Source organism: Anser cygnoides, chromosome 19 (assembly GCF_040182565.1).
Source record: "Anser cygnoides isolate HZ-2024a breed goose chromosome 19, Taihu_goose_T2T_genome, whole genome shotgun sequence".
NCBI classification, from domain to species: domain Eukaryota; kingdom Metazoa; phylum Chordata; class Aves; order Anseriformes; family Anatidae; genus Anser; species Anser cygnoides.
Genome location: NC_089891.1, coordinates 5,093,968 through 5,111,230, shown reverse-complemented (window position 1 = coordinate 5,111,230; position 17,263 = coordinate 5,093,968). Strand labels below are relative to the sequence as shown.

Sequence of the window (17,263 nt, the reverse complement as noted above, 5' to 3'; positions counted from 1 at the left end):
CCTCCCACATCCCACCGGGGTATAGATAGACATCAATTTTTATAACGCTTCCTCAAATGATTCGTTCAGGTACCGCGCGGATAGCCCCTTCGCATCCCGAACCAGGCAGCGACGCTCCCACTGCAGTAAGCACACTTGCAAGGACAGCATTTGGGGCAGTTTAACTTCGGAGTTCTCTTACTGCAAAACCCAAAGCGTACAATGATAGTTTCTTTTATTTCAAGTTGTATTAGGGCCATTTGACCACCACATGCTGGATTAAATTCATGCGTAACCCACCACAGAGCCATACCGCTGTGTTCTGTATTGAACGGTACCCGAAGAACCCAAACTGACAAGCTGACCCTATACGAATATCACCACTGCCTGGTAACTCTGAAAATCGTAAATAGAGCCTTCCCAGTCGCCTGCACCGGAAGGATATAACCACAATATTTCTTCCAAAAGGCTCCAAACTTTCTCTGCAGGAGCTGCGTTTACCCTTTTCCCCGATGCCTCCAGTTCCAGAGGCAGCACAACCACTTTCGGCTCCACGCGCCAGACCCACCTGCCTCGACGCTAGGATAAGCAAGCCAAGTAGTAGGCAGGATGCCAGCACCAACAAGGATACGTAGCAGGTCTGTCAGCACACAAAAGACTGTCAAACCCCAGAAGAAACCCAGCGAGGGAACAGCAGAAGGGCTGTTTATGAACGCAGCCATTCTTCTCGTCTGTTATACCCGGGTGTGCGATCGTCAGCTGGAGGTGAGCCCCCTCACTCGGCAGCCAGGGAGCTCTATAAGCACTTTTAAAATAGGCACTCCGAGCTCAGTTGCTATATTTACCTCCGTGCAAGTCGGTGTTAACATCACTAGAGTTTTATGTTCTCGTCACGTGCCCTGGTAATAGCCCCGGGAACGAGAAATAGCAGATCCCCAGCGCTGCGCTCAGCCGCTCCTGGGCTCCCGCGCGCCAGGCTGGGCTCAACACCCTCCAAAGACCTCAAATACAAGGATGTTGAGAGCGTTACCCCATCACCTTTTTTTTTTTTTAATTCACGTTTATCTAGGTTCAACAAGACAAACCTGAGACGCCCATCACTGCGCACACATTTCACCCCGGCGAAAAGGGATGCCGGCAGTTCCAGGGTTAACGCACTGGCTGCTGAAGGGAGCAAGTTGAAGGCAGAACAGTTATTATATATTATTATAATTATATTATATATATTCTATATTATAACCTGGTTATTCCCTCTGCTGCTCAGCACCGAGCTCGGTGGCAGAGCCGCCGCTCAGCCAAAACCACCTCCGCTGCTTCCCCAGGCGCGGCGACGCTCTCACAGACGTACAGCAGGGGTGCTACGGGTCACTTGGGTTTTTTTATTTTGGAACAAGCACCAACCCAACCGTGTTCCCACTCCCAGCTGTCACCTCACCTCCAACAAGCAGCTACGCAGCCATCGCTGCTTTCACCTGAAACTGGGTAGGCTGGGAGGAAGGAAAGAGCATCAGCGCATGAAGCCTTGGTAGCTTAATTGCTTCCCGTCAGTTGGATAATTTCTTACAGCAGCAAACAAATTCATCATCCCCTGAACCAAATTTTTTTCTTTTTGGTTACTTGCAGCAGCACCTGTGGCAGGAACCTGGCCCCAGCCAACAATTCGGCAGTGAGGTGCAGGCAGCCTGGGGTAAGTCACATCTCGGCTCCTTGGACCTAACCCCTCAACTCCACAAAGCAAACGGGAGACGCGTGGCCCCCTTTCCTCCCCGAAGAGCCACCTCCTGACTGCAGATCAGCACCAGAGCAGTTCATTTCGATGACTGGGACCGGCCAGCGCCACGTCTCGTGGCAGGTAAATCAGCAGCAATTGCTTCTGAAGCTGTTACGGACAAATAACGGGAGATTGCTGTGGGGGCACAGCCGGCCCTGGCTCTGTGTGTCAGAACAAAACCAGTACTGGCAGTGCTCGGGGGTGCCATAAATCCCTCACAGCACTACCTGCACGGTTAAAGGCAGAGCTTAAGCTCACTGATCAGCTGCTCAGGTTTGCCTGTGGCATCACAGGGGACAAAAACACCTCTGCACAGGCTCCGGCTACCAGCATCCACCCCCAAAAATGAACGTTTTATCCAACACAGGGAGCATTGGCACTTAACTTCAGGAGAAACCAAGGGAGAAGATAATTCCACCTCCAAACAGTGACGCTTCGTTGTGCTGCGGCCGTGTTTCACTCCAGCGTTGTCACACGAGATAATTAGGAACAAACCCTGCCTTGCTCTGCACAGATCAAGACCAGAAGCTGGGGAACAACTTAAACGCAGAAGGGAACGCCAGCTTTAAGACTGGACGCATCCTACACGAAGTCAGTGGCCGTCTGATTCCACGTAGGGCAGCACGCAGCTCACCAGGCGTTTTGCACGGGCGCCCTTACCGGCTTGCAGAGGATTTGATGACTTCCCAGTGCATCGTGCAGCTTCGGCCAGGCTGGAGAACTCTGCAGGGCCGCCTGGGCACCGGGAAGGACGAGACCTCTCCCCTCTGATCCATCCCTGCCCAGGGCAGACCCTCAGGTCACAGCTCCGTGATTTGGGAGCAGATTTGGGAGCCGACGTTTCACCTGGGTGTGCCACAGCAGCGCAGCCGTGCTTCTGCTCAGCCGCCAGCAGGACAGAGCTCACCCTGGCTCAGAAGACGACACCTGGTCCTCGCCAAGAGCAAGTTAAAGCTGCTGAAGTTCCCGGCGGGTCGGTGCTGTCTCACGTTGCTGCAGCGTGAGACCAACAAAGAATAAAACCTGCCCCAAGGCGCTAGTGGGATCCCACAGCCCCTACCTCCACACAGCCGCTGCACAGAACAGCTTCTATTTCTGACGCTTTCCACAGATTTCATCCTCTGTAATAAGAACTCTGGGAACGTGCACATACGGATGGAGGACAAAAAGCAGCAGTCACCGCCCTCTCCTTTGGTGACTGCTTAAAACACACGGAGGAAAGCGCGACCGCTGCAGACGAAGCCTGTGTGTCCAACAGAGCTGCTGGATGACGGGAGGGATGTTCATCCACCCAACGGCTTACCAAGAGCCACAAGGGCACGGGGTGTCGTGGAAGCTGGAAATTTGAGTGTAGCAGGGTCCTGGCTGGCAGCAGGCACCAGCAGGGCCGGGAAGCCAGGCTCTGAGCAGCACAGACCTGCTACCAGCAGCCCTTCTCGGCTCCTTCTCCATCCCACGTGTCCCAGCAGTCCTCGGACAGCTTCCCTAACCGCTCCCATGCTCTCCTGCTACGTTTGCAAATAAAGAAAGCATCGCCTGCCATTTTACAAAGCCTGTCTCGTAAAGGGGACAGTAAGCTCTCCCAGCAGGGCTAACAGAAAGAAAGGGTGGTGGGCAAGACACTGCCTTTCGGGTCTGTCGTTGAATGAACTAGCTCTCTGTCCACGTTTGACAGGAGTGTGACTTTAGTTCTGCCCGTACTTCCCTCCTGGCCCCCAGCTCCAGCTGCCAGGGCCCTGCAGTCCCCAGGTCAGCATCGGTTTGGAGGGGACAGCGCCCACGCGCCAGCTCCCAAGTTGTCACGGGAACTTGGAACATCGACGCTCCACGTAGAAAAAAATATATATAAAAAAAAATCAGGTTAGCAGCAAGCCATAGGGAAAGCAGCCTCCTGCCAGAGATGCCCAGAGGCAGCGTGCTCCCTAACCAATTAATTAAGGCTAAGGCCAAGCGTGGCAGGCAGTGCTGGCCGGGGACCGGGATGGATGGCGGGGCAAGGGGCCACCCCACCACCAGCCCCAAGCAGCCCAGCAGCTGCCCCGGCACAGGGCGAATGCGGGATGGGTGCTCGTGGAGCTGGCCGAGGGGCGAGCCACTGAGAGCAGCCATCCCGAGGTAAGCGTCCTCGCCCAGGTCGGCACCCCCTGCTTATTTTAGTTTTTAACCCCCCCCGGTCTGACTGCACACCCAAGTCCTCTTCAGCGAAAACAGCAGCGTAGCAGTCACCTTAGCGTGAGCTGGTCTTATTTAAATCCAAAGGAGGTGTCAGAAATCGCAAGTCAACTGTCCGAACACAGGCTGGATGCACAGGGCTGGACGACAAAGGTTCAGGATTTCAAACATCCAGGAGACGTGAAGCCAAGACGTTTGTAAGAGTTTCAGTATCGACGCGCTACCCGCGGCACCGCACGTGACTCTGAGGGAAATACGCTCCACGTCCAAAGCTCACTTCCCTCGAAAGATGTTTCTGCTGCGTTGATCATATGGTGTTGTACGAAAAAAGCAGGGGAGAGGATTAAAAAAAGCCAGAAGAGAGAATCCCGCGGAGCTGGGTTTGCTCTGGGACACTTGCAGCAGCTCACAGCACCGCTCCGGCCAGCTGGAGGCCGGCAGCCACGCAGGGATTGTGAGGGAGGAAGGAGGGAAAGGAGAACGGGGCAGAGGTATGAGAAACGCGACCTTCTGAGAACCAAAACCGCACGACCTCGAAGAGCAGACAAACTCGAAAACAGAGGGTTTGAAAAACAACTCTTGTGGGATGAGGCTGCAGAGCAGCGAGAATAAATCCACACTGATCCTGTGACAAGCCCTGGCTACTCCTACGTGGCGAGCACGTGTAGCCCTGCCAGGCAGAAGCTCAAAACCTGAGACACGGGAGGCCTGGGGAGCCCAGCACTGCTTACGGGTGCCCTTCTGGGGCACGATGTGGGTTCCTGAGCAAGGCGGCGGGACACAGCTCCCGACACCCTGCTATGGAGCGGTGCAAGGTAACGCGTTTAGAGGAATTCAGAGTTTTAACCGTTTTGCACTTCAACATCATTTGGCATTCTCAAAACACCACATTGCATTTCACAGCTCACAAAGAGTTACGGGAGTAGGAAAAACTTAGAGTTACTCAGACGTTGCACCAAGAGGAAAAACATTCAACGTGCCCTGTGTTAAACTGACTCTCAAAACCCACGAGCAGTTTCCCTCTGTGTTGGTTAAAGGGGGAAGGACAGCAAGCATAAATCTTTTGTTTCCTACATTTGGCGGAAAAAAGTGCAGAAGCTCGTTGGTGAGGCTGTCGCGGGCAGCGCAAAGCCCCGCGCCGACAGTTAACTTCGGCTGCAGAAGACGACGGGGGGAGGCAGGGAGGTGCTCCGCAGAACTGAAATAAATGCTTTAAAGGACTTCTCGGAAGCCAAGAAGAGATCAATACTGCGTCACGCCACTTGCAGCACTACCTGCAGACGGCCGAGCGGTACCACATCACGGTGCTTTTGTTGGGGAAAGCGATGAGATCCCAGACGGCTGGCTCCTGTCACCGGTCCCTTTTGACGCTGCAGGCGGGGAGGCTTGTTACAGGGGCAGTTTCAAAATCCAGCTGCGTCATTAGCCTCTATATCATCTGCCCTCGTGGGGAGCCTCCCCGGGGACCCCCAGCTCTCCTAAGACAAACTGACAGCTCTCGGGTTTGTCTTTATGGCACGTTATAGACACAAACCTGAGGCTGTGTCCTGCCGACCCCAGAGCTCTCCGAGCCTTCCCCATCATCACAGCCGCCTGCGAGGCACTTGCAACGACTTCGCCCCTCTCTGCGTTTCTAACCACCCCACTTCGGTTCCGTCTGTCACGTTCCCCCCAATATTTTGGGCCAGTAAAGTTCTTTGGGGGCAGAACCTCTTTCCACCCTCTGTAAGCACAACCCCCCCCACAGCACCCACAGCGACGCGTCCCCAGTCCCCCCAAACACCTTCAAGCCTGCTGGCAGTAAGGCTGAAAGGCTCTCCTTGCCTTTTCCAACAAGTGGAATTTGGGGAAAAAACACCAAAAAAACAACCCTGAAGGAGTTGTTTGACACAAAGAAAGTTCAATTATAACGTGGGTAAACGCTGTGCTTCAGAGCAGAGGAATTTGGCTTCGGAAATAAATCTCTCTCGCAGCAAAAGGAAATCTTTTACTTGGATTTTCCTTGTCCAAGACCGTCAAATGTTATTTATTATACCACCAACAAATCTTTCCTGTAGCTCTGCAAACTTACATGACGTTTTGGAAATCGTGGCAAGGCAGATTCCCCGGGGCTGGGGAACCCATGGATCTAAAGAGGAAGCTAAAGCCCCCCGGCAGCGATTCGGGGGAGGGCGGACAAGGCGACGGGAGGGTTACTGGGTCGGCTGAAGGGAGAGCAGCGGGTCTGGAAGCCTCTCGCAGCAGAGGGAGCGAGGCACTGGCAGAGGAGGGCAGGAGCAGCCCGGGGAGCAGGCAAGCAGGGAGCTGCACCAGCCCACCCTGCCCTTTGCTCTGCTCGGGAGGCGAATGCCAGCTGTAGGCAGCAACAGCAGCTCCCAGATTTCCAGCATCCGTAGCCTCCCGTTTTCATCCTACCTGCTTAAAAGCTGAGCACCAGCAACCTCGAAAAGCCCCAGGAAACCCGCCTGCTTGTGAGCCGGGGTTAAACGTCTGGTGAGGGGGTAAAGCAGCAAGACAGCATGTGAAAAAGCTTTACAAAACCTTGGAAGAGATAAGCAAAAATAATCCAGAAAGAGCAAAACGATGCTTAGCTTAAAGATGGGGGGAGTAAAGTTCAAAAATACACGGCTAGGACTACAACACGTGGAGGGAGAGACCTCGTGAGAGAAGCTGCACTGAACGGCAAGTCCAGCAGTGAGCCACCTGGAGTCATTTGGTCCTTACTAAGATGCCCCCAGGTGCAGGATTTAACCCAACTACAGGGTTTTTCTTCCCAGCAGCAGCCTATGACGGAAGATACGTCCCAGCAGCACAGATCCCCGCAGCCCCCCACCCATTTTCTTCCAGGAAAGATGGCTGATGGCGAGCTCCTGCTGCATCTGCCTACGGACAGCGGCGAGCCAGCAGCAGATGGCACTGTTACCTGGAAAACCTACAGGAGACTGCAGCTGGAGACGGGAGATGCCGGCTGGCCGCAGCGAGCAGAGTGGCAGACAGCATTTTGCTTCCACGCCGGCCGTCTCAAAGCCTCCCCTGCAGCACAGGGGGGACCTGGCAATGCCCGGCCGTGGGGCAGCAGCCGGGGGCAGCACAGCCCCGTGCAGCCGCCCCGACCCCGCCGAGAGGTGCCCGGTGCTCAGCCAGGACCCCGGGGGGCGGCACTGGAAGCCTCGGTAAACGCAGCCACCCAGACTGCAAGCAATGGTTGTGCTGGTTTTTTTGGCAGTGCCTGAAGAAACCTAAGCGGATCTGAAGAATGAGGTGCATCTGTTCGCTAGAAGAGTCCCCAAAGGGACAGCTCGCCTGGGTGACAGGGAGACAGCCGGAGATCTCCGGCCACCAGTCTCGACTCCTGGGAGTCCCAGCAGCCTCGGTGATGAAGCCGTGTCCCTCCTTCCGCACGAAAAGAGGGCGTCTGGTGGCTCTTCAGCGTACCTGAACCAATTCCTCAAACCGCCACCCCGGGATGGAGATGGCCGGTATGACACGGTGGGTTTTGGTGGCTGGACTGCTCCGGGGCTGCCATCCGGACGGCATCGGCGCTGCAGGGATCAGTCACTCGCCTCTCCGAGAGGCATCTGGGGCACAACGACAGGCCTGGGGGAAAGACTGGGGCTGCTGCACCTCCTCGTCCACCCGGGGGGATAAAAAGGATGCTGCGAGGGAAACCACGCGGCTGCTGCGCCTTGCGAGCAGGTCTGCAGGCGTGCCGCACCCTTCTACATCTTTTGGCGTAGGAATAAAGAACATATTTGTCAAAAATATTCCTTAAGCACTGGCTTGTTCCCTCACTTTTCCTGCAAACCGTGCGCACAGCTCTGTGTCCTCCTTGCCTCCCCAAAACCGAACCAAGGAGGGCTTTTTTACTTTTTTGCAGAGCTGAGAGGCGGCTGCTGGCAGCTCTGCCCAGCGAACCAAGCACCGTGACAGGTCAGCGAGGCCCTGCAGGAGCTCGTCGTTAGCCCACGGCAAAAAACCCACCTTGCAAAAACTGCCAGGGAAACAACGAGAGGGAGAGGCAGCACCAGAAAATCACCGCGCCTGCTTTCCAGCCGGTTAGCTCACACGCTGCTGCTGTGAATACAAACCAGCCACCTAAATTAGCTTCTAATTGTTCACAGCCATTCAGTGCCGGCACAACCTGCAAGCAGCTTTGAGACAACAGACGAAAAGGAGAGAAAGGACAGTTTAAGGTGCCTTAAATTCATACGTTTGTGCTTTGCAGTCGCCAGCAATGCTGCCTGTCTGACCCCCCGCACCCCGGCGTGTGCTCTGCATCCACCAGGGGAAGATGCTTCCACGGGTGTTTCTGCTTTTCCTCTCTCTCCTCTTTTCGCTCTGGGCTGGTTCACAAATTAAACCAGGAACATTTCGGTCTCCCCTCGCCGTTCGCAGTCCCCGCACACACACGCAGGCGGTTTGAGCGCCGCTATTTATAAAGCTGCTTCAAATCCCGGACGCAGCCCGAGCTCCTCGGTGCGATGTCAGCCGTGCGGCACCCCGGCGGAGGAGGCTGCCACGGGACGGGGGGCGTAATGCAGCCCCCTCTTTCCTTTTCCTTTTTTCCCCACCCGTAGCCTCCACCGCCACCTCCCCAGGGTCCCTTCCCCCAGGCGCAGCCGGCGATGCTTCGCGACTGCAGCGATTTTCTCTCCTAGGAGAGGGACGGTGTCGCAGCCTGTTCTCCTTCAGCCCCCAGCACGCCTGTTTTGGTCCACACGAGCAGCCAAACCTAGTCCAGCCTGCAGGTCAAATTACTTCGGGGACCGAACCTGCCGTATCTTAACACCGAGATTCCCTCGCGTTCAGCCGTGCTCAGACACGGGAACGGCCCTGCCGCGAAGCCACAGCCCTCACCCAGGTCTTGGGAACTCCGGCAAATTTAATAAACTTAAGTGGGATTATTTTATCGAGTACAGAATCTCCTGGAGGAGACAAAATAAAGCTGAAAAGCGATGTATAAATAGCTCTCGCTGAAAGCACAGCAAATGCTGTGTCATGCTCGCTCCCAAGGCAGCGCCGGGCAGCGGGGGCGCGGAGCTCAGCAGTCCCTCGGGGCTCGCCGAGGTCTGTGCCTGCTCTGAAGCACCCCTTTGGAGGGATATTCGGGGCTGAGTAACACACGCTGCAATGCCTCCCTGCTCTGCTACACGTGAGGGCTGCCGCAGGGACAGCAGAGCTGTCCGAGGCCGAGCAGGTTGGTCACAAAGCGCACCGGGAGGTGGGTGAGTTTGTTGGCTGAGCCCGGGGATATGGGATGCTCGGGCTGGAGTTCGGGCTCCACGAGTTGGGATTTAGGGTGCTCGGGGCTGGGGGATGCTCCGCAACATGGCTCCCAAGGGAAACCGGCACCGCTGCCTCGGTCAGGACACAGCCAGAAGCCGAGGGTCACCTCTCCGGTTCCTCCGAGCACACCGGCAGGCGGTGATTTAGGAGGTACAACAGCTAACGCCGGCTGCACGCCGCCCCAAGTGCTCTGCGACGGCTTTCTGCTAAATAACAACGCCTTCTGAACCAGCTGTATATACACACGGGGAAGTCAGATATTAAAAAAAAAATAAATTAAATTTAAGCCTTTAAGAGCAGCTCAGAGTCTGGAATACCACGGAGAGCCCACCCCGAATTCGGGGGCAGCGTGAGCGCCCCGTGCAGGCGTTCATCCGTGACAAACAGCAGGGCCACTCCCCCAGCTCCCGCTGCAGACCGGCGCGCGTGAATGCCACCGGGACAATGCAGCACAATTGCATCACTGCCCGAAAAAACCTCAGCTGCATTTTCTATTCACTGGAGGAGTTTCGGTTATCCCTCCCTCACACAGCCGCTGCAGAAGGAAGGGGCGGCCCCTGCCCAACCCGCACGCCGGGCTCCAGGGGCTCCGGGTTGGTGACCGAGGTTTTGCAGCCCCTGCGCCGTTCCGTGCCTTTTTGTTCAAGAAGGGAATTCGCCACTCGCAGAATGGCCGGGGGGAGACCCAAACGCCTCCAGCCAGAGCGAGCGTAACTCGCCACCTCCCTGCCATGCCGCTTGTGCGGCCTGTAGTGCGAAGGCAAACCACCTTCAAATCCTGCAATAACCAAGGAAATCTCACACGGAGCGGTGACAGCAATGACGTGACAGGGACTGAGGTGTAAGGGCCCTTCCGAGCCCGATTTAATACTCCTGGGACAAGGCACCGCTCTATCGTCCCCGCGCAGCTAAGGCTGGCGGGCTGACATTTTCTTCCTTACCCCCCAGCCAGAACACGGAGCTTTCAGCTTCATATTAAAACCTGTCAATGCAGGCATCGACGTGACTATCGTCGTTTTGCCTTGAGTGTCTTCTAGGGTGACTCTTAGAGCACTTACCACGAGCTACCCAACACAGCACCTACCCAGCAGAACACCTACCACCTGCACGGAAACCTCTCCTACGTTGTTCTGCAAGCAGCCGTTCGGTTATTTGGTGCCACGCTGGAGGTGACAATTCAAGATTATCCACCAGGGAACCTTCTTTAGTGTCCCCCCCCAATCCCTCTCCTGACAAACGAGCAGCCAAAAAGCACAGGGGTATGTGCACACAAGTCACAGCCCCCGGCGTAAGGCAGCACCGAGCAACGGCACAGGGGTCACAGAGCGATGTGAACACACAGCAATGGCAGAGAAGCAATAAAGCCAGATATTCTGATTTTTTAATATAAAATACAAAGTTCTCATTCTAAACCTGCTGAAGTTAAATTAAGTAGCCCCCCATACAAGGATTTTGGTCACTATCTTATACTCGAATTAATCCCTGCCAGCCGGGCATCCTCTGGACACTGGACAGACAACGGTAAACTCCTCGCAGGACCACAACTTTCTTAAGAAGGAGGGCAGCACTGAGGAGCTTTATTTATTTCAGAGACCCACGGCTTTGCTGCGTCCCTCACCTCTGCGTACAGCTCAGCAGGCTGCTCCTGGCAGCTTTTGTAAGAAGTTTTCGTGGAATTTGAACACTTCAGGGCCACGTCTCTGCTCCCCTCCCAGCCTAACGTCCCGCGCAGCGGGCAGTAAGCTCGCCTGCGGGATGCTGCAGCGCAGATGTGCTTGGAGAGGGCGCTACAACGGCATTTTGGGACCTCACCTCTGGGGAACACCGTGCATTCACACGGCTGGCTGTTCCCTCCCATCCTTCCCACCCCTCCTTCGGACTCGTGGCGCGGGACGAGCCGAGGTCCTTCACCTGAAGCATCCCCCTGCCCCCGTGGCCTCTCCCGGGGGACGTGGGCAGCTCTGCCCTTACGGGCACAAGCGCTCGCTCCAGGCAGCAGGAGCGCAAAGCAGCAAGAGCCCGTTTGCCTGGAGTCAGCAGATCTGCCTCCACACAGACACAGCCAGTCGGCGAGAGGGGTTTTTTTTTTCCCCCCCTTCTTTAAAGAAGCGCTGGCTTCTCGGAGCAGGAAGGCAGCGGCTTCCTAGCGCAGACGCGGCACTCAGCCCGGCGCTGTACCTGTGCTAACAGCCCCCCGGGACTATCTCCGCCCGGAGGAAGAAAACGCTAAAGAGGAACGATGCAGCTGATCGCTTACACAGCCACCGATCCCTGTCCCTGCAGCGGCACGACTCCGAGAGGATGCTGCGTACCCCTGGATGCCTTCGCGGCTATACCCTGCACAAACCCAGCCTGGAGAGCAAGCAATCGATAACCACGTCTGCAAAACACATTTTACCTTCTTAAACCGGGTCCGTTAGCCTTGACGGGGAGCCCCATATTTCCTGGAACCGCAATTTGCTTGATGCCTGCTTCCTACTGACTTTTTTTTTTATGGGGATCTATCGCTATGCACATACACAGCAGGGAAGCGAGCGCTTTGCTGTACCGCCAGACCCTGTCAGGAGCCGCGCACAGAACACGTCCCTCACTTTAACGACTTCAGCTATAACAGAGGGATTTCAGCCCATCACGGCCCCGGTGAAACATTGAGCCATAAACGCAGTTCGAGGAGGTTTGCAAACACTCCAGGAAAACACGAGGTGATTTAGGAAGCTGCGCTCCCCGAGGGCCGGGGAGGTGCTCCGCATCCTCCTCCTCTCGGCACAACGGAGGCTGGCTGAGATCTGCCAAAAAGCCACGGTGAGGAGGGTCCTAGGAGCCCCTGAAAGACGCACAAAGCTGCAGGCGTGCCACCGTGGAGAGCAGCAGGTTACAGTCACCAAAAAGCCACGTGGAGGCACGGTGGTACGCAGAACCGCCAAGGTGCTGAGCCCTAGCCACGCTCTGGGATGGGTCATGGGGGGCTGAGAAGCCTCAGGCTGCATTATACCGGCTGACATCCTTAATTAGAGGTATAAACTGCATTCCCCCTCAAAGCTGCCCCGTTAATTACGGCTGCGTACTTGTCGGGCTCCTGGAGAGGGTGCCCAACTTACAGCAGCAGCCCAAACCGAGCCGGGATGCTCCCACGCTCCCAACGGTGATTTTTACTTGCAAAGACTGCCCAGCTGCCCAAGCTGCATGCACGCAGGAGCTGTTCCATCAGCCACTGCCACGCACCTAGCGCTGGGGTGGGACACGGAGCTGTGAAGAAATCAGGGGCATCATTAAAAAGCGGACAGTGATAAGCCAAGAACACAGCGCTTCATTTGAATACACGCTCTGCATACAAGCTCGAGATACAAAGCGCGTTGAGCATACTGAAGAGGCAGTAAGAAGGATAATTTTTTGCTGTGAGCACGGAATGACGCCTTGCTCTTGCTATAAACTCAAAAAAAAACAACCAGAAGGCACCTGATGCAGCAGAATCCCGTAGTGAAAGGTCCTCAGCATCTGCATAATACCTGCCAGCCATCGGCTCGCTGCTCACATGTCTGTGTCGGCTTTGTCAGATGTTTTTCAGCACTCCTGTCACCAGGGGTGCGCCAGGAGATCTCCAGCACGTTACGCCGCACACCTTCCCAACGGATTTACTCACTGAACACAAAGCAGCGCCAGCTTCCAGCCCGCTTAATTCACCTGGCCAGGTTCATTTCTCATTCCCCCGGAGCTACGTGCCCGGCGCAGGCAGCCGACGGTCCCTTCACCCCCCCAGGGACTCAGCAGCGCCTCGCACCTCCTCCTCTCCCCTCTCCTTGGGCACCGAGGGCTGGGAGCACAGACTGGGACAGATGCGGCCAGCAGGCGGGAGGATGTACGAGTCGGGGTGCCAGCCCTACAGCCCCAACAACCACGCGCCGTGGCATTTAGGAGGGCTGACGCTGCTGCCTAATTAGGTTTGCTTAATGAGTCATATTAAAGAGCGTATATGTACGAACAGGTTTTCCATTAGCGCGAGGACCTCTCCGGATTATCTAGGTGAAACGCTGCCATTACAATCAAGCCTTTTCTCATTTTACGTCGCTAACTCTGACCTACATTCCTCGGCTGGAGGGAGGCCCAGCTCCAGAGGGAACGTGCCTGTTTCATCGGTTCCAGCATTTTGTCGGCGTTCAGCAGGGATGGACGCGGTAGCCTCGTGTCTCTTCAGATAAAAAAATGTACAGAAGCTCCAGGAGGGAGGGTAAAAAAGGCACCAGGTCCAAAGAGGGGCTGCCCGAGGCGAGCAGCGTCTGCAGCGCGCTGGGATCGGTGCGCACCGAGGCCCCGAGGAGCCCCAACGGGTGCTTCAGCGCCTCTGCCGTGCGAGGGGGTGCTCCTGGAAAGCTGCAGTCAGGTTTGGGGAGGAAGAGGAAAAGAGAAGTCGTCGGGGAGGTCACTACCCCCGAGACGCAGCCTCTCCCCTCTACTAACACAGAGCCAGCAAGAAAATATCCCTAAAACTCACCCCTGGGGCCAAAAACCCCACGCAACACAAAGGAACCACAGAAAGGTCGATGGAGGAGGAATTTAGGCAGAGCGCTCCCATTCCCGAGGGCTCTAACCCGGGCTGCTCCCAGCGCAGGGTGCCCCGTGGGGACGGCAGCTCCCTCCCCGGGCACCAGCCAGAGAGAAGAGCTGGGGAAAAAAAACCAAGAGCGAAAGGCCAACACCCCCTGCGCTGCCACGGCCTTGGGAAAACACTCATCTGATTAACGCTTTCTCCCTATCAGGGTTTCAGGTTCAGTCTTTTACAATCCCGGATCAACTTCAGAGATTCAAATTTTTCCGTTATTATTTTTTTTTTTAACGAAAAGCTAAACCACAACGTTCTTCTGCCCTCTCCACCACCGGCAGCAATGAAGACCCCGGGTAACTCCGGATGCTCTTCGTTTTGTCGTGGCACGACGCAGAACGGGATACGCCCAACACCGCGAAGTCCAACGGCACTGACAGCAGTGAAAATACCTCCGGCTTCGCTACACCGAGCTCTTGAGATCAGGAGGTGCACGGAGCGCGTGTACCACGAAACGGCAAGGATTAGGATGCACAAATAGGTCTGAGATTTACACAGATAGGAGTTCATCGGGGGCGTGGTACGAGAGCCACAAGTGGAAAAAAAACCACGATTTTTCCTTTTGTTCACAGCAATCCGAACAGAAAAAAAAAAAACTACGGAGAGATCAGGATTAGAGATCCCTCCAAGTGGAAGGAAACAACACGCCCTCTATTTTCTGCCGGGGTGAACCCCTTCCTTCCAGCAGTGCAGCTCCACTGCTGAAACCCGGGGTACTGGCACAGGGGTTTTGCTGCACCACGCCTGCAGCGAGGCAGCAGGACAGGCCCTGTGCATTTACTCCAGGAGGCAACCGTGCCTCTTATGTTTGAGAAACCCAAAGCTGGACTGGGGATTAAACAAAGATTCCTGGCTGTGATGTGAAACATCTTCAGCTGAGGGCCCCTTGCGCCTGCTGGGGCAGAGCAACCGCTGCCCACCAGGCTGGGAAGCAGGCTGGGAATTCAGCTCTGCCTGCGGCGAGCAGAGCAAGTCGCTGTCGCCCTGAGCAAGCCGCCGGGAAGGGAGAGGCGCCCACCGCCACCCGCTCCTACCCCGAAACGTTCTCCAACAGGCACCTCCTGGACCACCCCCTGGCAGGCAGCGGGCTGCAGCCGCAGCGCTGCCCTCCCACAGCAGCGAGCGCCCTGCTGCCACACGCACCAGTGACAGCCACAAACTGGTCCCGAGCCGTCCCCAGAACCCCCCCGGGTGTTCTCCAAGGCACGCGCGTGTTCCTCCCTCGGGGCTGCCGCACGCCTGCAGGACGCGGAGGCAGCTCACGGCCACCCAGCGCCTGCCCCCACCGTACCCCCCTGCCTCGCTGCAGCACCGGCACCCCCCAGGTCCTGGCGCAGCTCAGCACCACATCTCCCTCCCAGCCTTTCCATCCCGTGTGCCGGCTTCGGGGGAATGCAACGAAGGCACCGGGCTCGAAAAAAAGCGAGCTGTCCTCTACCAGAGCACGACAGCCCTGGCACGGAAGCGAGGGACGGAGAGGGGAGGGCTGCTCGCCTCCCTGCCTCCCCTCGCAGACCTGCCGCTTCCCCTGCCGCTTCGGAGCCGTTTGTTTTCACACGGCAGCCAGACAAACACGACCTGGGAGCACAAGGCCCGAACTAAGCGCTTCTGGAGGCCGAGCGGCTGGAGGAGGCAGGACAGGAGGATTTTGCAGAGGGTTCAGCTCACACGGCCATCAGTCTCTGAACAACAGAACAAATTTCACTGAAAATCCCTCCAGAAGAGGCTGCGCAGCCTGGTGTGGGGCATCCTCGGCGGCCACTGCACGCACCAACCACGCCGCAAACCGCTCTAATCTCTTTAATTCTGTGTTTGCATATTCAATCAAGATAAGGCCGCTGTTCACAATCACTGAAAGATACGAAGAGCTGAACATTTACCTGGTTAGCAGAGGAGTGTAACTCCGGATTTTTAGGAAAACTTAAGCCGACATCTGTATTTAACCTGAAAGGCAGCAAGAAGGGCAGCCCCTTCTGCACACCTGGCCAGCAGGGACACAAACTGGCCAGTTCTTGGGAGGAACACAGCCACACACCCAACCTCTGAGCCCACCCCCTCTGCAGGGGTTGTGCCGGTGGACGGCTTGTGCTGAAGTACTGCGATAATCAGCAAACTGGGAGCTGAATCGCAACCAACCGTCTCAAATCTGCGTTTTCAGTCCCCGAAGAACCCAAACGCCACCTTCCTAGGCAAAACAATTTTAAGGCAACTCCAGGTCTTACCGCCCTGCTGCCTGTGCCCTCAGCAGGCAGCCCCCAACGACACTCTTACCTGCTTTATGTCCCTTACGGAAAAAACATACATGTTGCTGCAGCCCCCGAGTTCTTCCTAGCTCTCAGGTTATCGACAGGCTCGGCTGAGATGGTAACAGGAAAAAAGGACATTAGAAGAAGTCCTCTACGCAGCAGGGTGGTGCATGCTGTCCGTCCGTGCTTGACCCTCCTGCCTCGGCCGCGTTCCAGAACCTTCCCTTACACAAGTCCGTTGTCACCACTGTTACCTCACGCCCAGGTGTCAGCTCTAAGCCTCCTCGACAAGCGGGACAACGCAGAGGACGGCTCGTAAGCATTTTCAGAAATGCAACAGGCGTTGGAAATTCAGAGATTTGTACCCCCACCTTACTAGCTCGCCTAATAACGCAGTAAGGGGACTGCCAGGAGGCACAGGTAAAACCTCCATCCAGCCACTGAAGCCTCTAAGCACCTCAGTGACAAAGCATTAAAGCACTGAAGTGCCGTGCACCTCTGAACAGGAACAGACCAACGATCAGAAGTTGCCTGAAAATTCAAAGCCTACGACTGAGAAGTCCCAGATCCGGTTCACCTAGCTGGTTCTTCCCGAGCAGATTCAATACGATGCTGACGAAAGTTCACAAGAAGCTGCTTCTCTCAAGATGAACTGAGCCCATCTCAGAAATAAATCATGATAAAAGTCAAATCTGCAGTTGGGTCTTACTTCTCCTCTACCACACGCACCGCAAGGTTCAGGTAACGCTCCCAGGCTGAACGGATCCCAGCAAGCTGCAGCTCTCCTTTCGCAGGAGCCTCGGCAGCAGGCACGCGATGGGGAATATCTCAGCGAGCTCTGTCAGACTGCAATTATCAAAGGAGAATTGTGAAGGATACTCGAGCACTGCACCAAAACCCATATTGCTAGATGTTATTACCACCAGGCTGGCCACTCGAACAGCACTCCTTTTCATAATTATGAAAAAAAAAAAAAAACAGACCTTTGCGATGTGCACAAAAGAAGGGAACTGAAAAAGCGGTTTCCTGAAAACAAGTCACTTAGGCGGGGGAGTGGGATGGGATAAAAACAACGCACACCTCTCAGCATGAGATTTTAACAACGTTTTTGTGAATGGAGCACCAACACGATTCAGGAAGATATCAGTGTTTTAAAATGCCCCCAAAGAGAAGCTCGGAGCTGCCTTACCTTTACAGCATCTCGTGGCGGAC

General features: G+C 55.7%; 1 protein-coding gene across 2 annotated transcripts in view; it reads right to left on the bottom strand.

The window, feature by feature from the left end:
• UBE2O (ubiquitin conjugating enzyme E2 O) overlaps positions 1-17,263 on the bottom strand; it is a 62,203-nt gene that overhangs the window by 32,886 nt on the left and 12,054 nt on the right. Inside the window, exon 1 of one of the 2 annotated variants that reach the window (XM_013178993.3) lies at positions 16,077-16,751. The exons of the other annotated variant lie outside the window; for it this stretch is intronic. Coding sequence (XP_013034447.3) covers positions 16,077-16,109 — 33 coding nt within the window. The 5' untranslated portion in view covers positions 16,110-16,751. Of the gene's footprint in view, positions 1-16,076; positions 16,752-17,263 lie in introns of those variants that run through there. 2 annotated transcript variants of the gene reach the window in all.